The sequence below is a fragment of the Saimiri boliviensis genome, chromosome 18 (genome assembly GCF_048565385.1).
Source record: "Saimiri boliviensis isolate mSaiBol1 chromosome 18, mSaiBol1.pri, whole genome shotgun sequence".
Classification (NCBI taxonomy): Eukaryota; Metazoa; Chordata; class Mammalia; order Primates; family Cebidae; genus Saimiri; species Saimiri boliviensis.
Window position 1 is genome coordinate 9056887 of NC_133466.1, and position 14680 is coordinate 9071566.

The 14680-nt window shown below is 46.8% G+C and overlaps 1 protein-coding gene across 2 annotated transcripts in view; it reads right to left on the bottom strand.

Moving 5' to 3' along the window:
* Positions 1-14680, bottom strand: part of SIM2 (SIM bHLH transcription factor 2) — a 52786-nt gene that overhangs the window by 23474 nt on the left and 14632 nt on the right. For both annotated transcript variants that reach the window (XM_039480518.2, XM_039480517.2), the window contains exons 4-6: positions 7921-8029; positions 4267-4352; positions 1013-1212 (exon numbers count right to left, since the gene is read on the bottom strand). In XM_039480518.2, the coding sequence (XP_039336452.1) occupies positions 1013-1212; positions 4267-4352; positions 7921-8029 (395 nt within the window). The remainder of the gene's footprint in view (positions 1-1012; positions 1213-4266; positions 4353-7920; positions 8030-14680) is intronic.

Here is a 14680-nt window from a genome sequence, read left to right on the forward strand (position 1 = left end):
CACATTGCACCCTACGAATACCACAAAACCCTGAGGAACCAAACCCTGATAACCAAAGGCAGTTAGCATCTGTCAGTTAAAAATTAAATTCCATTTTAGGCTGAGCACGGTGATTCATGCCTGTAATCCCAGCACTTTGGGAGGCTGAGGCAGGCAGATCACCTGAGGTCAGGAGTTTGAGACCAGCCTGGCCAACATGGTGAAACCTCATCTTTACTAAAAATACAAAAATTACCCAGGCGTGGTGGCAGATGCCTGTAATCCCAGCTACTCGGGAGACTGAGGCAGGAGAATCACTTGTACCTGGGAGGCAGAGGTTGCAGTGAGCCGAGATCATGCCACTGTACTCCAGCCTGGGCAAAAGAGTGAGACTCCATCTCAAAAAAATAAACAAAAATTAAAATTAATTTCAATTTAAAAAAATGTATTGGGACTGCAGCTGGCTCTGGGTGAGAGCGAAGGCCACTCTGGCAGGGGTCTGGAGAGAAGGTCCTCCCTGAAGCCGGGGGACATGATGTCATCGAATCCCCTCCTCCCAGCCCAGATGCAGACGGGCCCCCCGTGAGCTGTGAGCAGAGCATCCCCCAGAGAAGGCAGCCTCTCTGCTCCCAGCCTCAGCCCTGTGGGGGCTTCACATCAGCCTTAGTGCTAAGGCCCACACACCACACTCAGGGTGGAAACCTTCTGTGTGTTCTAAAGTCCTCCTTGGACACAGGAGGCAGCGCTCTGACATCACAGCCTTCAAAAAAGCTCAGGCTGTGCTCACAGCACATGTTTTCATTTCAAACTCTAGTGATTCAAATATCAGTGAGTAAATTAAATAAGACAAGTCCCCGAGTCCTAAGGCTGACCTATATTCTTCAGTTCACAAATTGGTTTTACTTAATCCCTTGCTATTTAGTCCACATTCCTAGAACGACTTATTCCTTGCTGGGATTTGGCCTAGGCTGCCGCTTTCAGGGGCCATTTCTGCCACCAATGTCTTCCAAAAGGTGGCAGGTGCCGAACTCACCTGGAGTCCAGGAATATCAGCTTCAGGTCGAGGCTGGCCCTGAACATGAACATGTTGCTGTGCAGTTTGATCTCGGTGATGGCACTGGGCGGCAGCGACTGGCCCACGGCCACCAGCCCCACGATCTGGTAGCAGGAGTCGTACAGGGCCATGTCCAGCATATACTGCCTGATCTTCAAGTAGCCACTGCAGTGGATGACCTGGGAGTGGAGAGGGCAGGGTCAGCCACCGGCCGCCCAGGGTTGGGCTGGTGCCCACTCCTCCCGGCGGCTCATTTTGTCAAGGGTGCTGGAATCTCTCCTAGCCCGGTCTACTCCGCTGTGCAGCCCCGTGTGCTGACAGGCACTGGTCCATTGCTTAGGAGAAGTGGAGATCTGTGCTTCTTACGAAACAATATGACCGCTGGTGGCTCATTCTTGTCATCTCAGCACTTTGGGAGGCCAGGGTTAGGGGATCGCTTGGGTCTAGGAGTTCAAGACCAGCCCTGGCAACATGGTGAAACCCAGTCTCTACAAAACATACAAAAATTATCCAGGCATGGTGGTGGGTGCCTATAGTCTCCGGCTACTTGGGAGGCTGAGGTGGGAGGATCCCTCGATCCCTGGAGGCGGGGGTTGCAGTGAGCCGAGATTGTGCCACTACACTCCAGCCTGGGTAACAAAACAAACAACAAAAAAAGACAACAACAACAACAAAAAATCATAATGAAATAAAAGAGTTGCCTTTCCAATTAACTTTACTATCAGTAACTACAAATTAGGGCTCTGTGATATATGATGGAGGTATACATTATTAGCTCACTGCCAGGCTATGAGTAGGTGACACAATAAAGGCATCTGGCAGAAGCCAAATCTCTACAAAAAAGTTTTTAAAAATTAGCCAGGCATGGTGGCACATGCCTGTGGTCCCAGCTACTCAAGAGGCTGAGGTGGGAGGATCACTTGAGCCTGGGAGGCCAAGGCGGCAGTGAGCCGTGATTGCACCACTGCACTCCAGCCTGGGTGGCACAAGAATGAGCCACTACGACAAGAATCCTCACATCAGTGACTGAGCTGCTTGCCAGTTCTGACAGGACTGAACTCGGCATCTGTCTCACTTGACATGGGGTCTCACTCCAGTAAATAAACAATTCTTTCAGTAGATTTTTTTTTTTTTTTAGACAAGGTCTCACTGTGTCGCCCAGGCTGGAGTGCAGTGGTGCAATCGTGGCTCACTGCAGCCTTGACCTCAGGCTCCAGTGATCCTCCCACCTCAGCCTCGTGAGTAGCTGGGACCACATGCATGTGCCACCACCCCTGGCTAATTTTTTAATTTTTTTGGTAAAGACAAAGTCTCACTATGTTGCCCAGACTGGTCTTGAACTCCTGGGGTCAAGCAATCCTCCCACCTTGGCCTTCCAAAGTACTAGAATTACAGGCATGTAGCACCATGCCCAGCCCCAGTACTTCGTTTTTAATGTATTTTTATTTCTTTATTTATAATTACAGATTTTATCCCCTCATAATAATAAGTCAGAGTGGCCCTATAGAAGCCCTTCCAATGGCCATAGTCAGAAACCAGATGGACGAGAATGCAGTGTTTCAGACAGAAACATCCATACAGCCTCAAGCCTCCTACTGGAAGCATTTATTCAACCTACAGTCTGTGAAATCTTGATAGGATCGTTATCATCAGGACAGCAGTGAAGCATCTTAGCCTTAAATTCTCTGTTCCGAAACCCTTCCTCCAGGATTTCTGAATGCATTCATCGCCTCTAGGGTTGAAACACATCTTAAACCCCCCACCCCCAATCTGTTCTAATGAGGAAACCAGGAACAAGACAGTGTCGTGTTTTGCCTAAGATTGGACAGTGGACAGTTAATAAGTGGCAGAAAAAAGTCAAATCCCATCCAGGCATGGTGACTCGCTGCTGTAATCCCGATACTTCAGGAGGCCGAGGCGGGAGGACTGGCTGAGGCTGGGAACTCAAGACCAGCCCGGGCAACACAGTCAGACCCCATCTCCACAAAAAATTTTTAAGTTAGCTGGGTGTGGTGGTGTGCACCTATGGTCCAAGCCACTCAGACGGCTGAGGCGGGAGGATCACTTGAGCCTAGGATTTTAAGGGTCCAGTTAGCTGTGGCTGCACAACTGCACTCCAGCCTGGATGACAGCAAGATCCTGTCCCTTGACAGAAAGACCCAAGTTCCCTGAAGAATGTCTGCTGGCACTTGTGGGCTCCCCACCCTGACCCAAAGAGGCTTAGCATCTGAAACATGTCCCTCGAAGTGTAGCAGCAACGTGAGATACAGGTCAAAGGATCAGCTCAGTGGGATCAAAGAGGGGCGCTGGGGCGGGGCCTTCCAGAAAGAGAAGACAAAGGCACAAAATCGCCCTTTTCTCTCACCCCACCTTCCTCCCTCCTTTTCTGACGGGCAAATCCTCCTGGAAGAAAGTTTCTAGCAGCCTCCAGCCTCACAGTGATGGGTTATGATGTCTGTCCTCCAAGGTGGGAGGAGGGTAAGGAGTCCAGAGAGGGGACAGAAGGGTTGGTGGGGGGCACTCAGCACAGACTTACCCCTGCCCACCTTTCCCTGGGGAGCGGCTCTCATGCCTGAGACTCCACCTTCTCCTCCATTCCGGAATTAACCACAACAAGTGGTGGTGTCTGGCAGAGAAGTGCAGCCAGGGAGGAGCATGGGCTGGGCTCAGAGTCCCAGCCCCGCCACCGAGCCCCTTCTGCCATCCCTCCTCTGGTCCTTAACTACAAAAGCCAGCTGGTGCCACTCATTCCAAAGGGCAGCTGTGACTCTTGAGAGAGTGGCCCAGATGCGATGCTGCAGAGGAAAGCTCTCCTCGTACCTTGGCACGGGCTCTAGCATTATTGGTGGAACATCCCGAGGGGAAGAGCAGTGTCCGTGCTCTGGGTACACTGCCGGCTGCACCGTGCCCCGGAGGATGGGCCTCCATAAACTCCAGGGGCGGTGGCTCCAGAGGGGCTGGCCCACATGCAAAGCGCCAAGGTACTAATCAAATCTGCCCAAAGCCAGATTGATTCCAGGTCTTATGCAATGAATTCCAGCCAGCCCGGGACATCCTGCTAAAACACCAGCTCTCACATGTGCCTCCAAGACACTGTACACCGTGCTGCTGGAGAGAACTACGTTAGTGGAGTGGACACGTGTGTGCTACCATGCCTTCCTTTCTGCAGATACTCTTGAAACCACAGTGAGGACCCACGGCCCGCTCCTCCCCATACCCAGGGCTCCCCGTACCTTGTATCCACTGCAGGTCAGGCCCGCGTTCCTTTTCGCCAAGACACACTTCATTCGAAGAAAAAACGACCTCTCTATCTCATACTCTGCAAGCAGGAGCAAGGTGAGGTTGGCAGCTGTCCCTCCGGGCTTCCCCCATCCTTCTTCCAGCCTCACCAAAATGCTCCCAGGGACAGATGCAGCTGCCAAGGCCTCTCAGCGTGCCCAGACCCTGCCCAGAGATCTTTGGCCTTGGCTGAGATCTGGGTGGGAGAGTGGAGGTACCAGCCCAGTCCTGGTGTGGCTTCCTCAGCTCTAAAGGAAGGCAGCCAAACGAGGCCACCCTGAGGCCCCGGATCGGCCCTGCAGAGCTCCACCTGCCGTCGCTCGCTCCTGGGGTCTGTGGGCTCCAGAGCCCAGACGCCTCTAAGCTCCCTCAGGGTAGCAGGACTTGAGTGTGTGTGACACAGGCTCAGCGGGTCCACGCTTTCAGCCTCACTCCTAGCTCGGAAGGACCACACCGTCGTCTCTGTCTCTCCAGGGCTCTGCCCTTCCTACTTCCTCTCTTGGCTTCCACAGGCCTCACACACACATCTCTGACCTCGCTATTGTTGATACAAATGTGTCCCCTATGGAAACACCTTCTGCTTCAGGAAGGGACACCAGTGCGCTGAGAAACAAACAGAGAAGGCCCTCTGAGGGAGGACAAGATCACCCCACTCTAAATAAACGGCCCTTTGGTGGAGGTTAATAAATGAATATTTAAAGGGAGGTCACCACTAGGAATGGAAGCAAGGTATTCTACCCTCCCTGACGTCACTGCCCTGTGGAAGCTCAGGAATCATCAACTAGGAATCCCCTACTTGGAGAGGCTGCCATATTTTACCCGCAATTCCCCCTGCAGCTAGTGTCTGCGGGCAGGAGGCTTCCCTCTAACATGGCCACCTGCCCCAGACATTTCTAGATAAGCAAGGGGAGCGGAAGCTCAGGGCTAAAATATATCACCCTGTCATTAACTACTAAGTTCTGGGGGGAGCCCATTTCTCACACGTTTATCATAAAACAACGGGGGTCATTTCAGACACAGAAAGTCAGCTCTGCAAGGGAGCAGCTGGAGAAAAAAACCAAGCACTTGGGAACCTCAAGCCCTGCACCCCGCGGTTGGCTGTGGAAATGAGTCCAGTGCGGCCTCAATGCTTCCAGCCCTTGTTGCTTCAGACTCGAAGGCCACAGAAACAGGGGGTGAAAAGGTCTCATGATATACCCAAGACTCATTTACTCTCATTTACAATCCCTCTTTGGGAGCTTATGACCCAGGCAAGATAAAATGAAAACTGGGGTAGGGGAGAAAGGCCAGTCCCATACAGTTAACATACTGTGCAATTTTCAGGCCGCGGCGGTGGCTCACGCCTGTAATCCCAACACTTTGGGAGACGGAGGTAGGTGGATCACCTGACGTTCAAGACCAGCCTGACCAAGATGGCAAAACGCTATCTCTACTAAAAATACAAAAAAAAAAAAAAAATAGCCAGGCATGGTGACGGGCACCTGTAATCCTATCTACTTGGGAGCCTGAGGCAGGAGAATCACTTAAACCTGGGAGATGGAGGTTGCAGTGAGCCTAGACCACGCCACAGCACTCCAGCCTGGGCAACAAGAATGAAACTCCGACTCCAAATAAAAATAATAATAATAATAATAAACCATACTGTGCAATTTTCAAAAACAGTAACAGCACCATGTTCTGCAATTCTCTAAGACACCTGTCGTCTTTGTCCAGCTTTAAACAATCCCACAGGGAAAGAATCTGATCCAGGTGCAATGTTCTAGCCTAGCCCGCATTTTGTTAGAAATTACCTCTTCAGAGCCATGACTCATGTTGATGTATGCAGACATATCACTTCCAAGAATCAGACCTTAGCTACAACTAGGTCCCCCTTCTCATTTTAGAAGCCAATATGCCAGTCTCTCTCCGTGGTAAGGAATAATTAAACTCCAGTGACTGTTTCTGGAGCTGGAATCTGGGGCCACAGAACTGTCTGCAAGGCATTTTACAACTGAGTGTGCCATTCTGTGTTCTCTCTTCCTAGCCCGAGAATGACCCCCGCAGAAGAGAGCAATCAGAATGCAACTCATTTTTTTCCTGCAGCTAGCTGCTCTGTTCTCATCGCCCTTAAAGACTCTTCTTTTGCATTTTGTTCCACTGGGGTATGTTGGCCAAGCGGGGTACCATAGTCCAAAGCACACACAAGACCCATTTGTCAAGAGGCCTGTTGGCCTCGCTGGGCAGCTGGAGGGAGTTAAGAGGCCAGGTTCCCTGGAATAAGTCCTTCGGCATCTTCCTAGCACTCATCGCAATTGAGATTTAAGGAGTCATTTGTGTGATGACCAGGACTTCTTGATTTATGCCATGGCACAAAACCTACAGATCCTTAAAGTAACATTTTTAAATACATAAAATAAAATATATAAGATTATTGTGGGAAGTAGAAAAGTTCCTTTTTAAAGTTTCCTTTCTTGTTAAAGAATAAGTGGATAATAACTTTGTGAAGCCCTATACTATGCAGCTGTTAGCCATGCCGTGCTTACAGGCACGTAGTACATTCTAAGTCCTTGTACTTTAACCAAGATATCTGTGCTAGATGTGCTCACAGGCATGTCCCAGCTCTCCATTGCTTTTACCTGCTTAGAAAAGTTTTAAGTTGTTAGCCAACTGGGTTTTAGTTTAAATTGTGAGGTCTGGCTCCAGCCAACGGAGATCAGACACAGCAATAAGGAGAACCCCTAATGCATAAGAGATAAATCTGTGTGTTTTCCTTTATTCATTATACTCCTGTGGCAAGATGGCTAGTGAGAGTACCCTTCCTGCAGGCCAGGAAGTAAAAATTGCGTTGCTGAAAGACCCTTTGCCTCCATGGTAATTTTTCTTTATGGCACTGAGCATCTATTTCCAACAATTACCAAAAAGGCAACTGTATTGGAAAATAATTATCGAAATATTTCAACACCGTAATATGAATATAAATGTGCTGCTTTATTAATACATGAGAAGATTCGGTGCCAGGTCTCTCAGAACTCCTGAAATGTTCAAGTAGCCATGTGGAACATAAGCAATATGTTTCAATACCTGCACAACTTTAATCGGAACTGGAAAATATCTGTGATTTCTGTTGTTAGCAAAGCCACAGGTACTAGTGACCCCAAGATGGTTTATCATCTATAATCAGAAGCAAAGGAAATACTAAGTTTCAACTGGAGGAAACACATATGTAATTTTCCCCCCAAAATTTCATGGACTGCCCCCAGATCTCCGAGTTTTACGCACGGCATCTTGGTTAAGGAGAAGCTTGGTCTAGACCCGTGACCCTGCAATCCCTGGAATTCTGAACCAAGAGCTCATGAGGGGAGCAGGCGTAGACCACTTCTGTCTTCTACCTAGCACTCCACACAGTTTCTGGCCAACAATAGGAGCTCGATGAATACTGGCTTAAAAGACACAGGGAGACCTGCAAATCCTCATGGGGTGGGTGTTGTGTGCGTGTCGGAGAGACCTGGGCTGGGCAGTCCTGGTCATGCACCAGCCACTTGGCAGACGTGGGAAGCAAAGCCCTGAGTTCCACTTAAGAACATCGCCTTGCTTTTAGTCTGTTTTTTTTTTTCCTCTGGACGGAATACCTTGGAGCAGGTGGTGGTGCAGCGGCTGGTGGGCCGTGAGGACAGCAGTCATCTCGTCGTGGTCGGAAGGATGGATGTATTCATAAATACTGTTGCCCGTGAGCTCCACCTGCCGTGGAAGGGAAGGGTCAGAAATGCCACCACCTCTCTCGGATTGGCACAGGGGGAGGGGCAAGGTGTGTCACAGGTGCGCACCCTGCCAGGAGCAGAATTTTGATCTCTGCTGACAACCCACACCTTGGCCAAATGCAGAAAGGGTTTTCTTTTCTCAACAGAGCTCAGGGCTCTGAACCGTCTTCCACCCTGTCTAAAAAGGCCAGGGCACCAAGGCTTGAGCCTGCAGCCAAGAGAACCCTTAGCAGGAAGAACTAGAAAGCGAAGGATGGAAAAGGTGGGAGCCAGATGTGGGTGGCGCTGCAGGCCTGGGCAGCATCCTTCATACAGAAGAGGGCTTGAAACTGACCCAGGCCAGGGTCTCTGTCCCTCCCTTGCTGGCAATCAGAGAGGACCGGCCGGCCAGGAGGCCAGCTGTCCTGTCCACACGGTGCTCCCTGTGGAGGCTTGTCCACTCTGGGACTGACTGGCCGGCCACAGTGGGGCCCCATTGTGCCCAAGGAGGACACAAGCTCAGACAAAGGCCCTTTTTTCGTAGGCTCAGAGCCAAGCCCCTCAGGCACTGCCAGGCCTCTCTCACGTTGCCAGCAATGTGTCTCTGGCCCTCCCGGTCCAAGATGACTGTGCTAATTCTGTGGCTCCCACCCAGGGGTGTGGCTGGGGCTGTGCGTGACCTGCGGGGGGCGGGGGTCTGGGCCTGCTCCAGAGAGCCATGTTATGTGAGGATTATATCCTAGGGTTGCTGCCTCAATAGTCTTGAAGCCACCTACTTCCAGACACAGGCCACAGAGGACAGCACGTCCATGTCGCTTTGCAAGAACGGGTGGCCCCGGGAAAACACCCATCATAGTTAAACGATTCTCACACAGAGGGCCCTGGTGGCCCAAATTCCTGAACTTGAGAACCTTTTGAATGTTCTCCCAAACATAACTACCAGGAGGAGAGATGACACCTGGACCCCCACCCAAAGATGGGCAGTGGCATGGAATGTTCTAGAAATGACTAGCAGAGCAGACTTCTGAGCAGTGGTGGGTGGGTCCTATTTTTAGAGCTATAATCCATAGTGCTGAGGGTGTCGGACAAGGATAGGGAGTTGGTGTACTCCAGCACTGTTCAGGGGAGGCCCGGGGCAGTGGTGGGACTTCCTCCAGTGCCAAGAGGTGCCCCCATGCCCAGCCTGGGAAGAAACTCAAAGCACGTGGGAAACTGTCCTTGGGTGGCAAAGAAACTGGGGTGGGTCTGGAGAATTCCTTCTTGGACCCTGCCCCAAGGAGTGAGGGTAATTTAAAATAACAAAAGGAGGTCATGGTGTGTCTTGCCCCAAGCCACTCCCCTTTTATTTTTAGGTGTGTCTTGCTGCAGGTGTCCCCGGGAGCTCTGGCTCTCCATCAGAGGAGAGACAGCATGATTATCTGCAAAGCGCCGTCCTGAAGGTGCCACCTCACGCAACAGGACAACCAGCCAGCTGCTTAATGGAGCAGTTCTCCTGGGAGCTGCCATTCCTGATTAGCATCTAGGTCATGCTTTTACTTGGGACCAAGGGGTCGTGAAGGAGGGCAGTGATTTATCACACTCCTATGAGCCCGTTCTTCCAATTTGTTAAGGTGAGAGAGTTGCCTTCTTACTCAGAATAAATTACACTTCTGGCCTGCTAAGTCAGCTTGTCCCTAAAACGGCTCTCATGGTTCTATTTTTTACATTATTCATGGAATGTTTCCTTCCAATATTATGCAAACAGAGCAACAGAGAGAATCCTATTAGAGAAATCCTCCCTCTCCTCTACTTAACACCCACTTCCCAGGCCTGGCACTGTTCTCAACACATCTCCCAGATGGACATTCTCTCTCTCTCTTTTTTTTTTTTTTTTTGAGATGGAGTTTTGCTCTGCTGATTTCTCTAATAGGAGCAAGAATGTTTAGTTTTTATTATTTTTCTTAAATGAAATCCTGAAAAGTTATTACAGGATTTCATTTAAGAACAATAATGAAAGCTAAACATTCTTCTTTCGAGTCATTCCTGTTAATCCTTAAAAAGTTTAAATAAACCAGCGACATGTAAGTCAGCCATTTGGGACAGGACCATTTCCTTTTCCTGAGGGTGGCAATGGGTCTGCATTGAGAAGACCTGTCCAGGTGCAGAGTGACAGAGGCTAAGAAATAAGAGAACTAGTTTCAGAAAGTATATATTGACACTTGGGGAAGCCAACGCAGGCAGATCACCTGAGGTGAGGAGTTCAAGACCAGCCTGGCCAACATGGTGAAATCCCATCTCTACTAAATATACAAACATTAGCTGGGTGTGGTGGTGCACAGTTGTGATCCCAGCTACTCAGGAGGCTGAGGCAGGAGAATCGCTTGAACCCAGGTTGCAATAAGACAGCATTGCAGCACTGCACTCCAGTCTGGGTGACAGAGAAAGACTCCATTTCAAAAAGAAAAAAAAAAAAAAAAAAAAAGGAAAATATCTATCAACTCATAATTTCAACAGTTTATTTTAAAAATGAAAAAATAACAAAGGCCAGGCACGGTGGCTCAGGCCTGTAATCCCAGCACTTTGGGAGGCCAAGGCAGGAGGATCACAAGGTCAGGAGATCGAGACCATCCAGGCTAACATGGTAAAACCCCGTCTCTACTGAAAATACAAAAAATAGTAGGGCATGGTGGTGGGTGCCACCCAGTAGTCCCAGCTACTCGGAAGGCTGAGGCAGGAGAATCGCTTGAACCCGGGAGGCGGAGATTGCATTAAGCCGAGATCATACCATTGCACTCCAGTCTGGGCAACAGAGCGAGACTCCATCTTAAAAAAGAAGAAATAACAAAATAGAGAAATTTTCTATTGGCCTATAATTTCTCCCTTCCCCATGTTTTTAGGGAAAAATGATAACTCCGGCTTGCTCAAAGTTCTTTTCTAGAAAAAAGTAACTGATATGTTTTAGGGAAAATCTTGACATCCCCGTACAAAGACCCTCCATCTGTGCTGACTAAGGGTTAGATTCACGTTTTAATCCCAGAGTAGCTTCTTGTGTTTTCAGAATTCCTGCTCTTATCACATGCGTTTGAAGAATGAGAAGGCTGAGGTTGCACAGATGAAAGGCTTCGTTTTCTGCAAACTCCAGTCTGCGAGAAAACGCACGGGAAAACCCCAGAGCTGTCTAGGAAGCAAAGCAGCCTTCAAATAACGGAAATGTTGTTCACGAATAAATTTCGGAATGATAAAACAGTCCTGACCTTAACTCAAAATGATGGTTGACGTGGTGTTTCCTGTATTTACATATCTATCCGTGCTTTTGAACATTGAAAGAAATGTGACCACCTCACGGAAAAAAAAAAAAAAATTATGGTTGTCGCTATAAAACTCCCCGGGTCTCATACATCAACCTTATTAAAACAGACCTTCCGTATGACATTTTAGTATTTTCAAAACCTGCTAACTACAAAATGGATGGCTTTCCTACTAAGAGCTTTTTTATGTTTTGCTGAATAGCTTTTCTTCCTGCCAAGAAAACTACACATGATAAATACAGCACTAAATGCATATATTCTGTGTGGAAGGGCAGAGTAGCTTGGTACTCTGAAAACGCACATTACTCTGTTTGGGGTGTTTTGCTGAGTATGGTAAATTAAGCATTTTAAAAGAAGATGGTTTGGGTTTCAGGGTCCAAGTTATGTCAACAAACAGAATATGCTGTCTTTTTCTTTGAAAAAGGAAAAGATTCGGTCTTGTGCCTCCAAACGGTATCATCAATATGTTTACGGTTGTTTCTGGCCATAATTTCAAGTAAGACACTCATTTATGTGTCTCATAAACAGCTGCTCATACATATCTGCATTTATCTGAACATGTCTACTAGTTACCTAGATGCTATATAACTGCAATGTTGGTAAGGAAACTTAACTCAAGGATACCTAAAAATGTATACGGCAGCTACACGGGGCTTTTTTTCTCCGCTCTAAATAAAAGCAAAATAATTGCATTAACCAAAAAGCACAGGGAACGCAATCATTTAGTAGGCATGCACGGGAAACGATGGCTTCCCCACCTCTACCCCATCCACGTGGGTATGAACTTCTCCAGATGTTCTGAGTGTGGACATGTGTGTGAGTGTGTCCACCAAAGGGAGTTTTCGGGCTAAAAGCCTGCCTCTCTATTGCCTAACACTTAGACCCTGAGCTGAAGAACAACTGGCATTTAAGGTTGTCGCTGTCATTCTTTTTTAGTACCAAAGTTTGTCAGCAACAATCGCTTGTTTACTAGTTTAAAAACAAAAATAAACTAGATAGGTCGGCATATGAAGTAGATTTGTTTCAGCACTTATTTTAAAAAGGCTTAATAAAACACCTGGAATGGAGGTGGGCTTATAACACATAAAGAATCATTTTTATACCCTCAAATAGAGAACTCAGGTAGTTATTTAGAGAGGTTAGACCAAAAACAAAACAAATCAATCCCACATTGCAGTGAATTTCCACACAATTATGGCAGACCTAGGGGCTTATATTCTCCATGACTTTTAACATAAAGTTTAACCCTGAATTAACTGAGATACATCTTTACTTAATGAGATAATGTCATTGAGAGTAGTAACTGAAAGTTTCCGGAACACAGAAGAGGAGCATGTACCAGCTATTAGTACTATCGTTATTCATCAGAAATCCTGTTTAAATGGTGACTCTGACTACTGGGTAAAATTTTATTAACACTTTTAGCTCTCATGACTTTTTAAAAAAATATTTAAGCCTATTTTAATAAAGGTCTCACGCTTGTTACATTTGCCCGGCTTTTAAAAAAAAAATCTAAAAGGCACAAAAATTTTAAAAAGCTGGTTGGGTATTTGACATCCTATTCAATACTTTATTTTACTATTTAAGTAAAGAAGACAGAAAAAAACACACATTGTGATTCTGCCTAGATTTCCTTCTATGGAGTTAATCATGAACAGGAGGCAGACTTGGGAGAAAAGTTTGTTGTTGCTTATTTAAACAGTTCACCACGGAACACTCCCTAGACACCGACCAAGACGGCACGTCGGCATTAAAGTGTTTTTGTAGCTGTTGCCCCGCAGAGAAATCAGAAAAAATTAGTTGCCTTATGCAGATGATCAGTTTGACTTATATTTTTAGAAACTGTCACTTCTACTGAAGAGACAGAGACAACATATCTGTACAACCTTCTTAGGAAAAGGTAGTGCCTAACCCCTCTTCTCTCTAAATTAGGATGCAAAGTTCTCCTGCTGGATTATGATCACGAGGAAATAGAGTACTTGAACTTGCCAGTCTGCATAGATTTCCTTCTGTGGAGCTGACCATGAACAGGAGGAGATTTGTCACCTATCCAGTATTTTGATCTTCCTTAATTACTGTGTTCATAATCAATCAATTCTATTTTCCACATAAAAAGAGAAAAATGACACAGAGAGGCTAGCCTGGATGGCCTGACTGGATGAACTGAAGTCTTGGGGTGTCCACAGCACCCGCTGACGGGCCAGGGCATTCCAAATGACCAAGCGGCCCTAATAGGAGCCCCCAAAGGACTCTACTGAAAGCAACTTTGTTCTAATAAACCTGTGGGCAAGCCTGGTTTTTGTGTTGCTCCCTATAGTTTGTAAATCACATGAAACAGGACCTTTGATCTGCTTCTCATCACAATCCTGAAAGACAGACAGATGGAGCAGGCATGATTTTATTTTTTAAGTGATATGGCTCAGGTAGGTTAGGAACCTGCCCTGTCAGACAACGAAACTGTCTAACTGAATGCATTTCCCTTTTTGTTTTGGCTGCTAGGGAGCTGTGTTCTAAACTTAATATTTCATAACAGTGACTTTACCTGTTTTAAAAGATTTTCCATCAGTCATCTTTAAAAGTATGTGAAATGTTTTGTTGTGTTTGTGACATTACTGTAAGACTATGAAAAGTTTCCTAAACTATTGAAAAAAGGTAAGTGATCGGGCCAAGTGAGAAGCAGAAACTAGTCTAGGTACAACTTAAGGGCCCTGAATAATTCTAAATAGGGTAAGGTAGAAATTTAGAGAATAATATTAGGTTGGTGCAAAAGTAATTGCGGTCATTGCCATTAAAAATCGTGGAAAGACCGCATTTACTTTTGTACCAACCTAATAGTTACGGAAAAGAGTAAATTTCCTACTCCCAACAGTAGTTCCCGTTCTACGAGGGCACTGATCCCATGAATCACATAGGTACGAGTGCCAAGCCTTAGGAAAGTGTATTTGGGAGACTTGGTTTGATAAAAGCAGAGAAAAGGAAGAGAAAAACTTCCAAATCATTTTAATATGTAAATTCATTTTAAAGGGCTTTGCCTAAGAAACACAGAGTTACATAAACTCACGTGGACCTGGATAAGGAGATCCATACATTGGAAGAGAAGGTTGTAAACAAATAGCAAGTTTATATTTTAAAAAAAGCATTAGCAGAAAAATAAAAGGAATACACCAGATGCAGCTTGCCAAATGTGGTCATTTTGTTTTTCAATGAGCAAACTGAAGCCACATGAATTGGTATGTTTGATTTTGGCTTCACTACATCAGGAGCCAGGTGTAATGCAAATTCCTTATGTGCCTCTCTGGAACCCCTCTCTACTGCATCTATCATTAATTCTCATGTGTCTTCAGTTGTGGTGAAAAATCACTCTG